This window comes from Salvelinus fontinalis, chromosome 3 (assembly GCF_029448725.1).
Source record: "Salvelinus fontinalis isolate EN_2023a chromosome 3, ASM2944872v1, whole genome shotgun sequence".
In the NCBI taxonomy this organism is placed as follows: domain Eukaryota; kingdom Metazoa; phylum Chordata; class Actinopteri; order Salmoniformes; family Salmonidae; genus Salvelinus; species Salvelinus fontinalis.
The window spans coordinates 53,818,408-53,840,541 of NC_074667.1; the positions used below are offsets into that span (position 1 = coordinate 53,818,408).

Genomic DNA, 22,134 nt, shown 5'->3' on the forward strand with positions numbered 1-22,134 from the left:
ACATTTTAGCATGGTAGCCTAGTATGACAGTCATAAGCCCTATTGGCATTGGACTAGTATTACTATATAACGTGGGTAATGTAATTATTATCCCAGCATGTTTTTCCAGTGGACTATTCGGATGGGATTAGTTTTACCAAATTAACCCTGTAATATTTGTTTTACTCATTCAAAATTGATCGTTATGATGAAAGCATGGAGGCTCTTTATTTTTATTTCACCTTTATTCAACCAGGTAGGCCAGTTGAGAAGAAGTTCTCAATTACAACTGCAACCTGGCCATGATAAAGCAAAGTAGTGCGACAAAAACAACACAGAGTTACACATTGGATAAACAAACATACAGTCAATAACACAATAGAAACATCTGTATACAGCGTGTGCAAATGAAGTAAGGAGGTAAGGCAATAAATAGGCCAATAGTGACGAAGTAATTACAATTTAGCAATTTATACTGGAGTGATATATGTGCAGATGTGGATGTGCAAGTAGAAATACTGGTGTGCAAAAGAGCAGAAAAACAAAAACAAATATGGGGATGAGGTAGGTAGTTGGTTGGATTGGCTATTTACAGGTGGGCTGTATACAGCTGCAGCGATCGGTAAGCTGCTCTGACAGCTGACGCTTAAAGTTAGTGAGGGAGATATAAGTCTCCAACTTCAGTGATTTTTGCAATTCATTCCAGTCATTGGCAGCAGACAACTGGAAGGAAAGGCGGCCAAAGAAGGTGTTGGCTTTGGGGATGTCCATTGAAATATACCTGCTGGAGCGCGTGCTACGGGTGGGTGTTGCTATGGTGACCAGTGAGCTGAGTTAAGGCGGAGCTTTACCTAGCAAAGACTTATAGATGACCTGAAGTCAGTGGGTTTGGTGACGAATATGTAGCAAGGACCAGCCAACAAGAGTGTACAGGTCACAGTGGTGGGTTGTATATGGGGCTTTGGTGACAAAACGGATGGAACTGTGATAGACTGCATCCAATTTGCTGAGTAGAGTGTTGGAGGCTATTTTGTAAATGACATCGCCTAATCGGTAGGATAATCAGTTTTACGAGGGTATGTTTGGTAGCATGAGTGAAGGAGGCTTTGTTTGCGAAATAGGAAGCCAATTCTAGATGTAACTTTGGATTGGAGATGCATAATGTGAGTCAGGAAGGAGAGTTTACTGTCTAGCCAGACACCTAGGTATTTATAGTTGTTCACATATTCTAAGTCAGAACCGTCCAGAGTAGTGATGTCGGGCGGGCGGGCAGGTGCGGGCAGCAATCGGTTGAAGAGCATGCATTTAGTTTTACTTGCATTTTAAAGAAGTTGGAGGCCATGGAAGGAGTGTTGTATGGCGTTGAAGCTTGTTTGGAGGTTTGTTAACACGGTGTCCAAAGAAGGGCCAGATGTATACAGAATGGTGTCGTTTGCGTAGAGGTGGATCAAAGAATCACCCGCAGCAAGAGCGACATCATTGATAGATACAGAGAAAAGAGTCGGCCCGAGAATTGAACCCTGTGGCACCCCCATAGAGACTGCCAGATGTCCGGACAACAGGCCCTCCAATTTGACACACTGAACTCTATCTGAGAAGTCGTTAGTGAACCAGGGGAGGCAGTCATTAGAGAAACCAAGGCTGTTGAGTCTGCAGATAAGAATACGGTGATTGACAGAGTTGAAAGCCTTGACCAGGTCGATGAAGACGTTTGCACAGTACTGTCGTTTATCGATGGCGGTTATAATATCGTTTAGGACCTTGAGCGTGGCTGAGGTGCACCCGTGACCAGCTCGGAAACCAGATTGCATAGCGGAGAATGTACGGTGGGATTCGAAATTGTCGGTGATCTGTTTGTTCACTTGGCTTTCGAAGACTTTAGAAAGGCAGGGCAGGATGGATATAGGTCTGTAACAGTGGGTTGGGTCTAGAGTGCCACTTTCCAATCTTTAGGAATCTCAGATGATACGAAAGAGAGGTTGAACAGACTAGTAAAAGGGTTTGCAACAACGGCAGCAGATAATTTTAGGAAGAGAGGGTCCAGATTGTCTAGCCCAGCTGATTTGTAGGGATCCAGATTTTGCAGCTCTTTTAGAATATCAGCTGTCTGGATTTGGGTGAAGGAGAAGCGGGGGGGGGGGCATGGGCCAGTTGCTGCGGGGGGGTGCAGAGCTGTTGGCCAGGGTTGGGGTAGCCAGGTGAAAAGCATGGCCAGCCATAGAGAAATGCTTATTGAAATTCTCGATTATCATGGATTTACCAGTGGTGACAGTGTTTCCTAGTCTCAGTGCAGTGGGCAGCTGGGAGGAGGTACTCTTATTCTCCATAAGAGAATAAAGTGTCCCAAAACTTTTTGGAATTAATGCTGCAGGATGCAAATTTCTGTTTGAAAAAGCTAACCTTTGCTTTCCTAACTGACTGTGTGTATTGGTTCCTGACATCCCTGAAAAGTTGCATATCGCGGGGACTATTCGAAGCTAGTGCAGTACGCCACAGGGTGTTTTTGTGCTGGTCAAGGGCAGTCAAGTCTGGAGTGAACCAAGGGCTATATCTGTTCTTAGTTCTACATTTTTTGAAAGGGACATGCTTATTTTAGATGGCGAGGAAAGCACTTTTAAAGAACATCCAGGTATCCTCGACTGACGGAGATGAGGTCAATATCCTTCCAGTAAACCCGGGCCAGGTCGATTAGAAAGGCCTGCTCGCAGAAGTGTTTTAGGGAGCGTTTGACAGTGATGAGGGGTGGTCGTTTGACCTCGGACCCATAACGCAACCCATAAAGCAACCTCCCGGGTGGCGCAGTGGTCTAGGGCACTGCATCGCAGTGCTAGCTGCGCCACCAGAGTCTCTGGGTTCGCGCCCAGGCTCTGTCGCAGCCGGCCGCAACCGGGAGGTCCGTGGGGCAACGCACAATTGGTATAGCGTCGTCCGGGTTAGGGAGGGTTTGGCCGGTAGGGATATCCTTGTCTCAGTATGGGTAATGAAATGTAAAAAATTTAATAAAATGTATGCACTCTACTGTAATTCGCTCTGGATAAGAGCGTCTGCTAAATGACTAAAATGTTTAAAAACATGTAAAAATAACGGACGCAGGCAGTGATCGCTGAGATCCTGGTTGAAAACAGTAACAACATGTTTACAGATTTGGGGTTGTACCTGGTAGGTTCCTTGATAATTTGTGTGAGATTGAGGGCATCTAGCTTAGATTGTAGGACGGCCGGGGTGTCAATTTAGGTCACCTAGCAGTACGAACTCTGACGATAGATGTGGGGCAATCAATTCACATATGGTGTCCAGGGCACAGCTGGGAGCTGAGGGGGGTCTATAACAAGTGTCAACAGTGAGGGATTTATTTCTGGAGAGATGGATCTTTAAAAGTAGAAGCTCGAATTGTTTGGGCATAGACCTGGATAGTAGGACAGAGCTCGGCATGCTACTTCTACAGTAGATTGCAATTCCGCCCCTTTAGCAGTTCTGTCTTGACGGAAAATGTTGTAATTTGGGATGAAAATTTCAGAATTTTTGGTGGCCTTCCTAAGCCAGGATTCAGACACGGCTAGGACATCAGGGTTGGCGGAGTGTGCTAAAGCTGTGAATAAAGCCAACTTAGGGAGGAGGCTTCTGATGTTAACATGCATGAACCCAAGGCTTTTAAGGTTGCAGAAGTCAACAAATGAGAGCGCCTGGGAACACACAAGGCCTGGGTTAACCTCTACATCACCAGAGGAACAGAGGAGTAGGATGAGGGTAGAGGCTAAATGCTATAATAACTGGTCGTCTAGTGCTTTGGGAACAGAGAGTAAAAGGAGCAGATTTCTGGACATGGTAGGGTTAGATTCAGGGCATTGTGTACAGACAAGGGTATGGTAGGGTGCGAGTACAGTGGGGGTAAACCTAGGCATTGAGTGACGATGAGAGAGGTTGCATCTCTGGAGGCGCCAGTTAAGCTAGGTACGGTCCCCGCATGCGTGGGGGGTGGGACAAGGGAGCTATCTGAGGCATGTTGAGCAGGACTAGGGGCTCCACAGTAAAATAAAACAATGAGTGCTGCTCTAAACCACAGTATACAAGGCATACTGACATTAGAGAAAGGAATAAGACAATCACAGGTGTTGATTGGGAGAGCTAAGACAACAACGGGTGAGACAACAACGGATAAACAGCTAGGACAACAACAACGGGTAAATGACGATGAATGGGCAGAGAGGGTCAGTTAGCTACACTCAGGGCATGAGTTCGAGGCTGGGGCAGACGGATAAACAAAATGAAGTACCATGTTAATGAACAGTCCAGCAGGCGTCAGCTGTGTTGCCGAGTGATCATAGGGTCCTTCTAGGCGTAAAGATATTTCAAATGTCTAGGAAAAGCCTAATATTGGCCTCATGGCCTTCAGTTTGGAGAAAGTCAAAATAATAATCCATATCAATAAGAACCATGAACTGTAACCATCTAATTCAAATTAAATCAAATTGTATTTGTCACAAAGCCAAATACAACAATACCTTACAGTGAAATGCTTAACCAACAATGCAGTTTTAAGAAAAATAAGTATTAATAAAGTATTTACTAAAATAAACTGAAGTAAAAAATAAAAAATAAGAACAATAGAACAATAACAAATAATTAAGGAGTAACAATAAAATAACAGTAGCTAGGCTTTTGATTAGCTGCTCTTATGGCTTGGGGGTAGAAGCTGTTAAGAAGCCTTTTGGACCTAGACTTTGCGCTCCGGTATAGCTTGCCGTACAGTAGTAGAAAGAACAGTCTATGACTAGGGTGGCTGGAGTCTGGCAATTTTTAGGGCCTTCCTCTGACACCACCTAGTATATAGGTCCTGGATGGCAGGAAGCTTGGCACCAGTAATGTACTCGGCTGTACGCACTACCCTCTGTAGTGCCTTTTTGGTATCTTTAAGTTTGTTTTCACCGTATTAGACTAATCATATATAGCCTTGTAGATTTGATGATGTTTAAATGTTTAAGTTGAAATGGTGCTGGAATAGCAGAGGAAAGACCTTAACTATGTTGACAAATTATACATAACCTAACTAAAAAAAGGGTACGAGCATTCACACTGGAGGAAAGTTTAGTGTTCTACAGTAGGCCTACATCTGTCAATCAACTGATGGCCCAAATCAACTCATCAACTCAGCCAGGGAAACACAAACAGTAGGCTAGCCAATTATACGTTTTCACACCTTGCATTATGTGGATAGGCTAACGGGTAGCCTACAGAATGTAGCCTATTGGAATATAATCAATTAAAAAGGGCCTATTGCAACCATTGATGGCACTAGATTTGATATCTCATTAAACAATCAATAGCGCTAAATTCACCTGCACAACTTATCTCAATTGCAACCATTATTGGTCACCTCATTACTGCTCCAGATGATGTCAGTGTTACCTTAACATTAGTCCTGCTTTCAACCATTCTTTCAACATATGTTCACCCTCTGGTTGGTATTGTAATCAGAACAACTGAGTCCTTTTTTAACTATGGGTGATTTATCTACTTGACAAGCATTCCATACAATATAAATAAAGTATTTCCTTGTTTACCATGGCCAATATTCTATGGCAATTCACTTTGTATGAATGGAAACTACTGTTGGTGTAGCCTATTATTAATATTATTTTATTAGTTTCCTATTTATGTTATCCAAAAGTGTCTGGTATGGACATTTCTTATCAAGATTGGGAAGTAAAATATCCCTGGACTGTCCATATTTAAAATGTGTAAATAAATCAAGGGGATTGAGATATTCATGCCAGAAGGATGTTGGCTGGAATCTAACCCACACCAGGACTGTATGTGCAGGCTGTTGGCAGTGGCCCTAATCACTAGACCACCCCAGGTCACAATTGAACAGAATATTGACCATAGCAAACACTTGACACTTGTATGTCATAGCCTAATGGAGACTAAAATATGTCTTGTGTTATTAAGCTTCATAAAATTATGGTTGTTGAGAGTATGGCTGCATTTAAGATGTATTTTTGTACATTTGAATGTATCAGTAGGAGCTACGTTTAGCGTTTGAGCAAGAGAGAAAATTATTTGGATACCAAGCACTGATCTCAATGACTCAACTGCTCTCACATGGAGAGAAAGAGAACTGCTCATTTTCAGGGACAAGGCTCATTGAATTTCCTGATGCAGCAGGAAAATTCTCTGCCAATAAAGAGTGATCAAGTTAAAATCCGACATCTGAACCTCTGTTTTCAGATAATTTTATGAGCATTACATATGAGGGTATACAGTTGAAGTCGGAAGTTTACATACACCTTAGCCAAATATATTTAAACTCAGTTTTTCACAATTCCTGACATTAAATCCTAGTAAAAATGCCCTGTCTTAGGTCAGTTAGGATCACCACTTTATTTTAAGAATATGAAATGTCAGAATAATAGTAGAGAGTGATTTATTTCAGCTATTATTTCTTTCATCACATTCCCAGTGGGTCAGAAGTTTACATACACTCAATTAGTATTTGGTAACATTGCCTTTAAATTGTTTAACTTGTGTCAAATATTTCAGGTAGCTTTCCACAAGCTTCCCACAATAAGTTGGGTGAATTTTGGCCCATTCCTCCTGACAGAGCTGGTGTAACTGAGTCAGGTTTGTAGGCCTCCTTGCTCGCACACGCTTTTTCAGTTCGGCCCACATATTTTCTAGAGGATTGAGGTCAGGGCTTTGTGATGGCCACTCCAATACCTTGACCTTGTTGTCCTTAAGCCATTTTGCCACAAATTTGGAAGTATGATTGGGGTCATTGTCCATTTGGAAGACCCATTTGCGACCACGTTTTAACTTCCTGACGGATGTCTTGAGATGTTGCTTCAATATATCCACATCATTTTCCTGCCTAATGATGCCATCTATTTTGTGAAGTGCACCAGTCCCTCCTGCAGCAAAGCACCCCCACAACATGATGCTGCCAACCGTGCTTCATGGTTGGGATGGTCTTCTTCGGCTTGCAAGCCTCCCCTTTTTCCTCTAAAGATAACAATGGTCATTATGGCCAAACAGTTACATTTTTGTTTCATCAGACCAGAGGACATTTCTCCAAAACGTACAATCTTTGTCCTCATGTGCAGTTGCAAACCGTAGTCTGGATTTTTAATGGTGGTTTTGGAGCAGTGGCTTCTTCCTTGCTGAGGTTATGTCGATATAGGACTCGTTTTACTGTGGATATAGATACTTTTATACCTGTTTCCTCCAGCATCTTCACAAGGTCCTTTACTGTTGTCCTGGGATTGATTTACACTTTTTGCACCAAAGTACATTCATCTCTAGGAGACAGAACGCGTCTCCTTCTTGAGCGGTATGACGGCTGCATGATCCCATGGTGTTTATACTTGCATACTATTGTTTGTACAGATGAACGTGGTACCTTCAGGCATTTGGAAATTGCTCCCACCAGACTTGTAGAGGTCTGCAATTTTTTTACTGAGGTCTTGGCTGATTTCTTTTGATTTTCCCATGATGTCAAGTAAAGAGGCACTGAGTTTGAAGGTAGGCCTTGAAATACATCCACAGGTACACCTCCAATTGACTCAAATTATGTCAATTAGCCTATCAGAAGCTTCTAAAGCCATGACATCATTTTCTGGAATATTCCAAGCTGTTTAAAGGCACAGTGAACTTAGTGTATGTTAACTTCTGACCCACTGGAATTGTGATACAGTGAATTATAAGTGAAATAATCTGTCTTTAAACAATTGTTGGAAAAATTACTAGATTAAGTAGATGTCCTAGCCGACTTGCCAAAACTATAGTTTGTGAACAAGAAATTTGTGGAGTGGTTGAAAACCGAGTTTTAATGGCTCCAACCTAAGTGTATGTAAACTTTCGACTTCAACCGTAACTTTGAAAGATTGAGTCTGTGATTTTGTTGTAGGCCAGAGCCAGAGCGCAATGGAGTAGAATTCTATTAGCGGGGGTAGCACATGAGCAGTCTTTCAATCACCCGCAAGTGAATGGGCTTTTCAGATCACAGTGCACGTTTGTTGATATTCTTTTTTAGTTAATGAGTTATTAGTCCAATTACAGATCAGTATAGGTCAGCAATGGGGAGTTACTGCTTCCTACAAGAGCACAAAACCTGAAGGCTACATTTTAATGCTGTCTTTGAAAAGCCAGTCAGGTAAAAAGCTAATGTCTTAATTAAATAGGCAGTTTTATATTTTGAGACAGACTCGCATTTGCATAAGCTAATAGGCAGAGGGGCAGCCTACATTGTCTAATTCTCTGTATGGTAATAATAATACATTTTATTTTGTAAAGTGATTTCTTGCATCATACAACACAATGCAATTTACAGTCACCTAGTTGGCCCATGGTGTTACAGACCAAGTAAAAAATAAGGAATTCATGTCAAGCCTTTCATAATGTAAAAACTTTTTTTTTTAAAGTATCATGCAATGTAGACCTGCAATGAACACCACATATAGGCTACTGTAGGCTATATCATAGAAATCAAAAGCTATTTCCATGTGAAAATGTTATGGGATTTGCTCCATTGGTTTCGTTGGTAGGCCTACATTATACTCAAATAGCCACAATAGCCTATTGGCTACTGTCTAAAACTGTAAGGGTACAGCTCCGATGTTCACTGTAAACGCTATGGAAGTTGCACAAAATTCTCTCAAGTTTCCGACCACAAGGCCTAAAATTTGCTCAGTGCCCCCAAAAATTAGAGGGAACATTGCTCAAAATATGCCATTTATCAGACACACTTTACAGTCATGCGTGCATGCATTTTACATATGGATGGTCCTGGGAATTTAACCCTAAATCTTGGCATTGCACGTGCCATGCTCTACCAACTGAGTTACAGAGGACCAGCTGAGGCGTGGTGGGGGATATGGTTTCACATTTGATAAATGCATTGCAGCCTCCACTTTTGATTCACCTAGTAGTTTAAAATATATATGTTAGACACACTGAACAAATGTTCTGCCTTCTGCATTCATTAGTATTTTTAGTGTTAGTGCTATACAGTACATCGCTGAACTCATGACACATTTATAGATTCTGCGCCTCTTGACCCTACGGCAGGATGTACAGTATCAGACCTCCCTTGTTTAATGGACTTACATTGTCATATCAAGTTTATCTGAGATCTCATAGTCCCATACCAGGCTATGATAAACCAGCTCTGTGGGTTTACGCGGCTGCACACATAAGCTCTTTTGTTCATAATTTAGGCAAGTGCATTTTCTTAATCCCTCATAAATTGGACAATGTTAGCCATTCTGGGCAGAGAAGGGTTACATTCTTGTTAACTTCTCTTGCCACAGGCCCAATAGCACACAACACAACCCCTGGTCTAAGTAGAAGACGCCTCTTTGTCTTTTGCCATCCTCTTAGTTGAGCGGCCCATGTCATCACAGCGGCTCCCACGCCTGCAATGTCAGAGGCTTGTAACTATGGGCTGGAAGGCTAGAGAGCAAGACCCAGTGCCTTGGGGCTACGATGGAACCCAACACATAGCGGTCACTTAAACACTCACAAAGTCTCTCTTGTTTTCAACGAAGAGCTGTCTTTCACAGATATGCATTCAGTGTTTTGTCTGGCCTCAACAGCTTCCACGCTGTATCTCTCTGCCACTCTGTTCACCAAATCTCTACCTCCTTGACACGTATCTTAACCATGCATCTAAGAAATCAAAGTCCAAGGGAAGAAGGGGTGAATAAGAGTGTATACATCCCATCTGTGAAATGGTTTAAAGGCACAATCTATGAGGCTTTCTGCTGTTGAAGATAAATACCCATTGATTTTTTATGAATGTAATTTATACAGCACATGACTTATGAGCTTAGTACTTAGCTGTTTCTATGAATGTGAGATATGTTTGGGTTTCCCCTGCCCCATCCCTCAACTGACAAAACAAGCTGGCAGTGGCAGGAGGTTTAAAATTCAGATTGGTCCTAAAGATGATTTAATAGTCACCTGTATGCAATTCGTCCTTTGTGGCTCAGTTGGTAGAGCATGGTTATTGCAATGCCAGGGTTGTGGGTTTGATTCCCACGGGGGACAAGTATGAGAAATGTATGCACGCTCTACTGTAAGTTGCTCTGGATAAGAGTGTCTGCTAAATGATTATGATTCACAACTGGACTCTATTACCTTCATCATTTCCTCCCCTTTATATGTCACTCTCCCAGGTTCACTCACCAGTTGGTATTGTTCTTGTGTATCAGCATTATGCCTTATGTTAGTGTCGTTTTGTTGTTTTATTAAAACGTTTCACCTGCTTCCGACTCACCGCCCCATCATTACAGAGTAGTCCAAAGAAAGCAAACATCTGTTTTTTGGGGGAGATAAGGTTTTGTCAGGACTGGTGATATGAAGCCTGAAGGGTAATTTAGGAATATATCATGGGGCATGAACCTCTCTTGTGTCCATTGACTGGTTTCTGGTCCAGTTTTACGCTCTAGACTGCATGGCACCAGGGCACCCTAATGTCAAATTTTCATGGAAATGCAAGATTAGTGACAGCCTGATGCATGTGAACACTTATGTCTCAAGTTAGGATAAGACCTCAGAGTATCCCATTTTAGGCAAAGGGGCTATCATCCAGACAACAGACAGTTTTAACAGAGCAAGAAGGGACTGCAGGTCAATAGTAGGGCTATGATACCCTACAGTGATTTCTGAAATAAACATAATAATTACATTGTCTCTCTGATTAGAAGAATGTGAGGTGGTAATGTATAGTAAACTATACTTTAAATTACTTTAGTTGGAGAATAACATTAGTTCAATGCAGTTTGATAAATAGTCAAGAGTTTTTCCTCAGCAGTGTGTACAAGTAGTTATACAGGGGCCAAGGGATCACGGCAGCCAGTGGCTATAGCCATCAATGTAAGCCCATGTGCTCTCTGTGAGTAGGTGATAAACCTCCGTCTCGCGAAGAGGCTATAAATAAAAGAAGGGTAAAGTCGCTGTGGGGAGATGAGGAATACTGCTCTTCTTCACGTATGTGTCTTAACCCAAAGGTTTGGCTGAAGGAAAAGGCCACAAAATGAGGGCGGAACAAAGACGTCCTCTACTATGTTAGCACAAAGAGATCTTTCTCTGGGTTATTATCGGTGAAGGTTCTGCCAGGCCGTAGGGCACTTCCCCTGCATGTGCTTCACCTCTCTATCTCTATCTGGAAGGCCGTTCCTCCACTCCAAGTCACGTTTTCCAGTAATCCCAACAAAGGCATGATACTGTTTAGGAGGGAATGGTAGACCGTTACGTTAGTTAGAGCGGCTATTGACATCGCTTTATCTCGTGTGAGGATCCTCATAAATTTGGACTCACGGCTGCGCAGTTCCTTCACCAACTTGTTCACCTCCCATCCGTGGAAGGGTTCACAGAGTTGGCACTATTAGCACAGTCATTTTGAATACTTCTCTAGTCAATTACATGAGTATGTAGTTGGGAGACATCGATGGGGAAATATGCATGTTCAGACCAGCAGTTTAGTGTGTTGTAATGACTGGGCTTCTATCCTCATCTCTTTACATTCTTCAGACAGAGAAAGACACATTTAATTTTTTTGGTTTATACTTTGACCCATTCAGAACAATGTTTGTCTCTCTGACATAATGGTATACAGCGCTGAACAGCTTAGTAAACAGAAGTTCCTAAATTAGAAAGGGCATTCTATGTTAAAGATATTGAGCTCCATTTTTCTTTTCAAGGGTTATTTCCAAGAATTATGTCTTGACTAGTGCAGCATATGGTGTGCATGGCTCGAAGGGCATGCAGAACTTAAAGATCCAATGCAGCTGTTTTTATCTCAATATCAAATAATTTCTGGGTAACAACTAAGCACCTTACTGTGATTGTTTTCAGGTAAAATGTTCAAAATAAACAAAAATAGCTTCTTAGCAATGACTGTCTAGGAGTGGTTGTAGTGGGGAAGGGAATATTGAAAACCAGCTGTTATTGGCAGAGAGGTTTGGAACTCTTTCTTATTCTATTCTATGCTATTGGAACTCTCTTTCTTATTATATTCTATGCTATTGGAACTTTCTTTCTTATTCTATTATATTCTATTGGAACTCTCTTTCTTATTATATTCTATTCTATTGGAACTTTCTTTCTTATTATATTCTATTCTATTGGAACTCTCATTCTTATTCTATGCTATTCTATTGGAACTCTCTTTCTTATTATATTATATTCTATTGGAACTCTCTTTCTTATTATATTCTATGCTATTGGAACTCTCTTTCTTATTATATTATATTCTATTGGAACTCTTTTTCTTATTATATTCTATGCTATTGGAACTCTCTTTCTTATTCTATTCTATGCTATTCTATTGGAACACTCATTCTTATTCTATTCTATGCTATTCTATTGGAACTCTCTTTCTTATTATATTCTATTCTATTGGAACTCTCTTTCTTATTATATTCTTCTCTTTCTTATTATATTCTATTCTATTGGAACTCTCTTTCTTATTCTATTCTATTGGAACTTTCTTTCTTATTCTATTCTATGCTATTCTATTGGAACTCTCATTCTTATTCTATGCTATTCTATTGGAACTCTCTTTCTTATTCTATTCTATGCTATTCTATTGGAACTCTCATTCTTATTCTATGCTATTCTATTGGAACTCTCTTTCTTATTATATTATATTCTATTGGAACTCTCATTCTTATTATATTCTATGCTATTGGAACTCTCTTTCTTATTCTAAATTAAATTTCAGGTGCTCTTTTTAAACAACTCTGACACTAAAAGGGCATTATTATAATTTTAACAATTTCACAATATTATTACAACCTGTGGAAATATATATAAAACACAAGAAAATCACACTTTGGACTGCACTGGGCCTTTAGCAAACTTGTTCAATGGTTAAATAAACCTGGAACAAACATATTAGTGTGGTTATTCGTATATATCCAAGGGCTACAATGTATAAAGGACGATTAAGACAGATTAATTACTGTATAGTGCTACTGGTCAAGCATGTGCCTTGTGGAGTCTTTCTAAGTTGTATTTATGTTTTGCTAAGGGTTCCTTCTTCATTCTCAGTATACACAGTCTTTGTCAGGTAGATCTGATTGGTCAGTGGTGAGGGTGTGGTGTTAGCCTTTATTTAACTAAGGCAATAGACACTGATATGTGCACAGTCTGCACACACATGTATCTACATTATGTGTGATGTTTTAAAGAAGTACATTCAGGCAAAACAATACTTTAATGTACGAAAACTTGATTACTATGACCTGTGTGAAAGCATGTATGTATAGGCATCCACTGTATGTGCTTAAGGGTGCAAGGAGTGGCAACATAATATACTGTTGACAGGTAGCTAGAGAAGAACTAAATCTAATTACTAATAGTAATGTGGGGAGAGAGAGAGAGAGAGAGAGAGAGAGAGAGAGAGAGAGAGAGAGAGAGAGAGAGAGAGAGAGAGAGAGAGAGAGAGAGAGAGAGAGAGAGAGAGAGAGAGAGAGAGAGAGAGAGAGAGAGAGAGAGAGAGAGAGAGAGAGAGAGAGAGAGAGAGATGCAATATCACACGTGTTGGCTCCAGGCATGACGCCTGCTGTATAACTCTAAATTACTGTCCCAGAATAATGGGCCAGCTTTGTTAGAATAGAATGGTCAGATGTGAGCTCAACATTTATGATAATAGATTTTGGAGGAAAGGGTGGTGGGTGTTTCTATTTGAGGAGTTTTGGAACGATTTGTGGATTAATTGTTTTTATTTATTTATACTAAAAATGAATAGTTCTATAAATTAGCTAATATTTTCTTTGTTTTTTGCAGAGTGGAATCCCAGTGGGCATATAGACTCACACTTTGCTCATAGCTTCTATACACATACAGAGACAGGCCAAAACCAGTCAAAACCAATGATCTTTCTATAGAAGGGTTTGAGAGTGAGAATATTCTCTGTTTATAGGAATCTTAACTGATTAATTTATATACAGTACAGTTGCCCCTTGTGTTAGATACAACTACTTATAGTGTCTTTATTTATTTATATTTGACATGGTTTTGGAACCATGAATAGCCATGTGTCTTCTAAAACCCAGATACAACAAATTTCACTAAGCAGTGTTGAACGTTATTAGCATACAGGCCTAGTGATCTGGATCAACTATTGAACTGCCATAGATTAATGTTCCTAATTACACAGTTATATTTGTTTCTGGTAATGTCATATTCCAGAGGTTTCAAGCCAGCAGTGATTCCATTATTGTGCCATGCCTGTGGCCCATTTTTTGTATTTTTAACCCTAGTGGCCTCTTAAGTGGCAGACTAAGTAGGAACTGGCTATGCCTTAGTTGACTAGTGGATCCTGGCACACCATTTGCGAACCACTCAGACTAGTGCTTAAATACTTAACACCAAAAGTTGGTAGGGGGATGGACAATCTGTTTAAAAATGCTGCTACATTTTGGTATTTATCTTTTCATATGCTCTGTTTGTAATGGAACAGTGGTGTCGATTGTATTCCGTGTTCTCAGAACAAATTATATTTTATACTAGATGAGCGGAACTAAAGATGAAACGTTAGTTAGCCGTGAGCGAGTTTCAGTTTGGAGACTAGTAACCCACCAGCAGAAAGGGTCCTTTGTGAGACAGATATGTTGACGTCAAATGAACCCTGTGAAGACATAAATTCTCAGTTTAACTAGAACAACACAACACAGGGAGGATGAGCCCTGGTATCCTCCCCCTGTCTCCTAACTTACATAACTCATGAGGGGTTTTCCTTTAATAAGTTCAACTGACCAAGTCTATCCTCTTATTTTTATGTTAGCCCTGTGTCCACACAGTTGACTGACCAGAACAAGGGAATATCTGATACATACTATCATACAAATTACAATATGTTGGAGATGCTTGAATACAGCAATTACCAGGTGAGATGTGCTACTGAACTGTTTTTTTGGTTTGGTTTTCTATCAGGATGCAGTATTACTATATTTATAGTATATTACAGTACTATGTTTGTTCTGAGAATTCTAATAATATAACAGAAATGTTCACTAATCAATCACAATGTCCTAAGTGTGTTGTATAATTGACTGTCATTGAGTAATATAAATGAAGAGGCGTATAACTGGAGGCGCTGATTGAATTATTCCGTCCATTGTTTCTGATTGTGTCACATCCATGTGTGTTGATCTCAGGCATGCATTCTAGTCTGAAGATCAATCCACACAATGTCAAAGATCTGTATTGTGAGACTTTACAAAGCCACATTTCAGTGGATAACTATGCGTTTCCATAGGATAAGATGACTACCTCAATACTGACATTGAATAAAACTGACTTCTGAAAAATGTTAATCGCCTTCCATGTCTCTCCTTTTCTCCCACCAAGGTACAGACACATCTGGAGAACCCCACCAAGTACCACATCCAGCAGGCCCAGAGGAAGCAGGTGAGGCAGTACCTGTCCACAACCCTTGGGGGTAAGCCTGGCAGCCAGGCCGGCAGCCTGCAGTGCCCCAGCCAGCCCCCGGAGCACGGGATGCCCCCCGGCCCAGGCAGCAGTGCCCCCAACAGCCCCATGGCCCTGCTGACCCTCAGCTCCAACTGCGAGAAGGAGGTAGGCATATCAGAGATGCCACAGAGATCCAATGTACCATTCAGCCTGGTTTCTCATTTGGATTTCACAGTGGATTTATAACTAACTTCATGAAAATGGCAAACTGATTACAAAATACATGTAGATTTTTGGTACATCTTTCAATGTTGTTTATCAGAACATTATTTTAATAAAAATCTGGTACTACTATATAGGTTGGTTTCTAATGTGTTTTCCATCATTATTACAGATGGATGATGTCATTGATGACATTATTAGCTTGGAAACAAGTTATAATGAGGATATTTTTGGACTTATGGACCCAGGACTCCAGGTTACTAATACAGTAAGTTGACATCCTTTACAAGTGATGAGTGCAAGTGATGAGTGCAATAGCTACAGGCCCTACAACACATTTACTGAATAGGAACTACAGCTTTTTATGCTATAGAATATAAATATCTTTCTTACTTTTTACATTGCAATCATTGAATGTTCATTCATCATAGAATGTTCATTCATCTGTTCATTTCCTCAGCTCCCTGTATCTGGTAACCTTCTGGACATGTATGGAAATCAAGGGCTTCCCCCAAATGGACTTGCCATCAGTAACTCCTGCCCTGGTAGCTTATCCAACATCAAAAGGGAATTCTCAGGTGAATGTTTTTTGTCTACCGGGTATAACACATTATAACACCCTCAGCAAAGCAGCTCCATGTTAATAATTTCAACCCTTTCAAATAAAAAAATATTCAAAGATGTTTATATTCAATTTGTGAAACCATTGTAGTGATATACTGACAGTTAAAGAAACAAAGATGCATAAATATTGTGTACAATTTGTAAAATACATAAATAAACTGTTAGCTATACATTAAATTGATCAAATAATTTACCAATACTCCAGCTCCTGGCATGATGCACGTACTGGACAATACTGGATCCTATGGCCAGTTTGACAACTACCAAAGGCCCGAGGGCTTTCCAGTTGGTACGTTGTCACTAGATTTTCAGATGTTTAAGCCGTTGTCATTTGAATTATTTTAATACATTTATGAAACAATTTTCATGGCGGCTCACTAATGTACCTGAACTAAAATGCCAATGGGAATTCATAATAATCTATCTCAGATTGGATATTTTGTGTAAGTAATATGAAATGCAGCATTAAAGGCCTCTGTGAACTATTTTGTGCATATTGAAAAATATAACACAATATGGATCTATATACTGTCTCAGTAAAATTGTAGCAAAGATAGCTAACATGAATGGTATTTAGCCAGAAATGGGTTGTAATCATCTTGAGTATGTATGGAATAGGACAACTTCTTTTGTCACTCAAAAGTGTTTCCCTTCCACCCAAAAGCTGAGGTTCGAGCGATGGCCAAGGAGAGACAAAAAAAGGACAACCACAACTTAAGTGAGTTTCTATGGCAAAGAGGAGTAGTCAGTTATTTGGGATACATTGATATTTTTCAAGAGTTGATTTGCAGATCGATACTATTACTGATTCCTAATTTTTGTCTCTTCACCGTGTAGTTGAACGAAGGAGAAGGTTCAACATCAACGATCGAATCAAAGAGCTTGGAACCCTGATTCCTAAGTCTAATGATCCGTAAGTAGCACAGTTTATACCACTTTTGGATATTCATCTTTTTTATCTACCAAAAAATCTCTGGCTGCTTCCGGATGGCATAAAGGTTCATGTAGTTTAAGGATCTGCTTAGTTGCTACATGTAAGCTACATGTATGCACTGACTGTTGTCTCCCGCGGTCCCTAGGGACATGCGCTGGAATAAGGGCACCATTCTGAAGGCCTCAGTGGACTACATCAGGAAGCTGCAGAGGGAGCAGCAGAGAGCTAAGGAGGTGGAGCTTAGACAGAGAAGGCTGGAGCATGCCAACCGCCATCTGATGCTGCGCATACAGGTACGCCAGTCCAGAGGGAGCCAGTGAGCATGTTACAGGGGCGCGCCTTGAGGGAAAACCTTTGTACTTCTGTACTTTAATACACTTTGGAATGTGTACTTTAATACTCTTTGTGGGTTAATGTGTTTTCTGTGTGTGTTTCTGTGTAGGAGTTGGAGATGCAGGCGCGGGCTCATGGTCTTGCAATTCTGCCGTCGTCTTCCCTCTGCTCCTCTGAGCTGATAGCCCGAGCCATCAAGCAGGAGCCCATCTTAGGAGACTGTCCCTCAGACCTGTACCAGCAGCCAGGTCCTGACATGTCCCCTCCCACCACACTGGACCTCAACAACGGTACCATCCACTTTAACGACAGCCCTGTGGATGCAGGTGACCCAGGGGCATATGGCTCCAGCAAAGCATCCACTAAACTGAAGGACATTTTAATGGACAACACCTTGTCGCCCATATCATCCAATGACCCCCTTCTGTCCTCAGCTTCCCCAGACACCTCCAACAGCAGCAGCAGGCGTAGCAGCAGCTCAAGCATGGAGGAAAATGATCATGGTTGTTAGCACTGCCCACAAGCTTAAATCACACTGACATTTTATAAAGTAGCATTGTTATTACTGGAGCCAACGCTAGGTGCTGCTATGGCCTATTCCTTGAGATGCTTCCCTGCTAGCATCCAAAGCTGTCCTCCATACTCAGTGGATAAAGACAGTGGGATTTTCCCTCCCATTGTGTTCAGAAGTTTTGTCTTTTGTTTTTGTTTGTTTTACAATATTGTGTCTCTTTCTGGAATCAAATCTGGCTGTTCAGATTAGGCTACTCTACCTAAAGTGACTGCTGAGATTTCAATGTACTGTAGCGTTCACTTTTCATGTGTGAATTATTTGACAGGAAGTGCACAATAACATGGCAAGAAGGTATTATATGTGTAATATTTTGATATTTTTTTCATATCATGACCATTTGTTGAATTAGTTTAAAACATTTGTTTTGTGAGATATCATAGAGCAATATATATTTAGTTGAATACTTAAATTAGCTGATAATAAAATTTCACCAAGATTTTAAGATGAGATAAGACACATTTTTACCCTTAAATTTAGAAGCAATGGTTTGAAACCTACAATATTGTTTGCGACTAGAAACAACTTTCAGGAACAATGAATACAATTTGAATGAATACAACCTGTTAATGAATTTAGTTTACGACATGGTGATATCTAAAGTGAAGATATTTGTACAAAACAACACTGTAAATATACATATTTTGTGATTTCATTTTTTGAAGTAGGCCTTTAAGTATTAAATTGAAAGTGAATTCATTTCATTTTTATTCCCTTGGCTATCTCAACCATATCATTTAGATCGTTGCTCTTACCCCATACAAAGTTGTAATGCACATGAAGATAATATTTTGTCCAGGTCAAACCAATGACACATATTTAGCTCAGAAGGAGCACCTGCGACCATTGTTTTTGAATGTCAAACTGCTGAATTACTATCCTTAATATAACTTTATGATGACTAATATCAATTCCTAATATAACTTTCCATAAGACCACTACATGGTCCTCTGTAAGTATTTCGTATTTTATTAGGATCCCTATTAGCCACTACTAAAGCGGCAACTACTCTTCCTGGGATCCACACAAAACATGACATAATAATTTTTTTATTTTATACATAACATAGGCTGACACTTTTTGCTAAACTCCGCTGACGAGAATATAGCAACCTTGTTTTGCTAAACTCCCCTGACGTGAATAAAGCACCTCAGCTAACCTGTTTCGTCCTTAACGGGTTAGCCGAGATATTGTGTAACGCCTTACAGTACCACCCATGAAGGGTTAGCTGAGCTATTGTGCCAGTCTTTGGACCTGCTCATGAACAAGGTTCCTGTGAATCAGATGGAGTTGTTCGACTCCTACTCATATAGAAATTAACCAGGATCAGAAGGAGTTGTTAGGCTCCTACTTATATCAAATTAACCATGATCAGATGGGAGTTTTAACTAAGGTCCTTGGATTCTGCTGTGGCTTTCACCCCAGCCACCGTGATCAGAATTAACAGACGTGATCTCAGCAACCTTGAATCGTGTAGTTTCCTCCCTCTAAAGTATCAACTTGATGGTTTCCAACTTAGCAACTTGTCTAACATTTCCCCCTTCATTCCCCCACATCACATTCATACTCAGCAGCGTCCACCAGTACACACTTTGTACACTTAAACCCAACATTCCATACATCAATAATACTTTGCTCTACTGAGGCAGGCCCTGATAACCTAATGTCACTGCACCAATGTTCTTTAAACAACCTGAGAGATTCTCACAACCTCAGTCAGTGAGCTGAGCAGAGTATCATATCATGCAGAGCATGACCGAAGTCCTTAATCTACTGGCTTTGTTTACATTCTTTAAGCAGGACCTGATATCCTAATGCCAAGGGCACATCTTATCTTTAACCCAAACACCAGATGTGCTCAGGAGGGAGATGCTACAAGCTATTTAGGTCAGAGGTGTTGTGCTGTGATTCATTGTAAAAGATAGCCCTTTAGTAAATACTGTAGGTAATGTAATCCAACACGTCATATTTAATTTAGTTTTAGTCATTTCTATGTCTATTAAGATAGTTCCCCCCATTAAAATAATTATAATAAATAAATACTTTTTTCATCCGAAATCTGGCTTGCCTACTACTTACGTAAGGTGCTTTCAAGACAACTGGAACTTGGGGAAAAAACAAGGTCAAATCATGTCGTCAGTGACCTTCATGTCGGAAAGTAGGAGCTCTAGAAAGATGCCCTCAAGAAAGATTTTTCCCAGTCGGAGCTCGTTTTTTTTGCGAGTTCCCAGTTGTCTTGAACGCACTGAAGTCGGAAGCCTGAGATTTCTGAGTTCCGATGACCAGTTGTTTTGAACGAGGCATTAGGACAAAAAGGCTTCTCAACAGTTTTTACCCCCCAAGCCATAAGACTTCTAAACAGGTAACCAATGGTTACCCGGACTATTTACATTGTGTGCCCCCACCCCCCAACCCCTCTTTTACGCTGCTGATACTCTCTGTTTATCTTATATGCATAGTCACTTTAACCTTACATCCATATACATACTACCTCAATTGGCCCGACCAACCAGTGCTCTCGCACATTGGCTAACTGGGCTATCTGCATTGTGCCTCTCCCGCCAACCTCCCGCCAACCCCTCCTTTTACGCTACTGCTACTCTCTGTTCAACATATATGCATAGTCACTTTAACCATACCTACATGTACATACTACGTCAATAAGCCTGACTAACCGGTGTCTGTATATAGCCTTGCTACTCTTATTTTCAAATGAATTTTTACTGTTGTTTTATTTCTTTACTTACCTAAACACACACACACACACACACACACACACACCTTTTTTTCGCACTATTGGTTAGAGCCTGTAAGTAAGCATTTCACTGTAAGGTCTACACCTGTTGTATTCGGCGCGCGTGACAAATATACTTTGATTTGATTTGATTTAACTGCATAATGTGTGCTAATTGTACTATGTACTACAGTTGAAGTCGGAGGTTTACATACACCTAAGCCAAATACATTTAAACTCAGTTTTTCACAATTCCTGACATTTAATCCTAGTAAAAATTCCCTGTCTTAGCTCAGTTAGGATCACCACTTTATTTTAAGAATGTGAAATGTCAGAATAATAGTAGAGAGAATTATTTATTTCAGCTTTTATTTCTTTCATCACATTCCCAGCGAGTCAGAAGTTTACATACACTCAAGTAGTATTTGGTAGCATTGCCTTTAAATTGTTCAACTTGGGTCAAACGTTTCAGGTACCCTTCCACAAGCTTCCCACAATAAGTTGGGTGAATTTTGGCCCATTCCTCCTGACAGAGCTGGTGTAACTGAGTCAGGTTTGTAGGCCTCCTTGCTTGCACACGCTTTTTCAGTTCTGCCAACAAATTTCCTATAGGATTAAGGTCAGGGCTTTGTGATGGCCACTCCAATACCTTGACTTTGTTGTCCTTAAGCCATTTTGCCACAACTTTGGAAGAATGCTTGGGGTCATTGTCCATTTGAAAGACCCATTTGCGACCAAGTTTTAACTTCCTGACGGATGTCTTGAGATGTTGCTTCAATATATCCACATAATTTTCCTGCCTCATGATGCCATCTATTTTGTGAAGTGCACCAGGTCTTGGCTGATTTCTTTTGATTTTCCCATGTAAAGCAAAGAGGCACTGAGTTTGAAGGTAGGCCTTGAAATACATCCACAGGTACACCTTCAATTGACTCAAATTATGTCAATTAGTCTATCAGAAGCTTATAAAGCCATGAATTTCAGGAATTTTCCAAGCTGTTTAAAGGCACAGTCAACTTAGTGTATGTAAACTTCTGACCCACTGGATTTGTCATACAGTGATTTATAAGTGAAATAATCTGTCTGTAAACAATTGTTGGGAAAATTATTTGTGTCATACACAAAGTAGATGTCCTAACTGACTTGCCAAAACTATGGTTTGTTAACAAGAAATTTGTGGAGTGGTTGAAAAACGAGTTTTAATGACTCCAATCTAAGTGTATGTAAACTTCAGACTTCAACTGTATTTTGTACAATATTAAAGTGCATTGCTCCTAAATAAAGTGTTTGTAATTGTGTATTTAAGACACAAGAACTATT

General features: G+C 40.3%; 1 protein-coding gene across 1 annotated transcript in view; it reads left to right on the top strand.

The window, feature by feature from the left end:
- The window catches only part of LOC129851124 (microphthalmia-associated transcription factor-like), a 46,363-nt gene extending 24,321 nt beyond the window's left edge, over window positions 1-22,042 (top strand). Inside the window, exons 3-10 of the mRNA XM_055917417.1 lie at window positions 15,334-15,561; window positions 15,791-15,886; window positions 16,079-16,196; window positions 16,448-16,531; window positions 16,907-16,960; window positions 17,080-17,155; window positions 17,322-17,469; window positions 17,619-22,042. Of these exons, the coding sequence (XP_055773392.1) occupies window positions 15,334-15,561; window positions 15,791-15,886; window positions 16,079-16,196; window positions 16,448-16,531; window positions 16,907-16,960; window positions 17,080-17,155; window positions 17,322-17,469; window positions 17,619-18,020 (1,206 nt within the window). The 3' untranslated portion in view covers window positions 18,021-22,042. The remainder of the gene's footprint in view (window positions 1-15,333; window positions 15,562-15,790; window positions 15,887-16,078; window positions 16,197-16,447; window positions 16,532-16,906; window positions 16,961-17,079; window positions 17,156-17,321; window positions 17,470-17,618) is intronic.
- The last annotated feature ends 92 nt before the right edge of the window (window positions 22,043-22,134 follow it).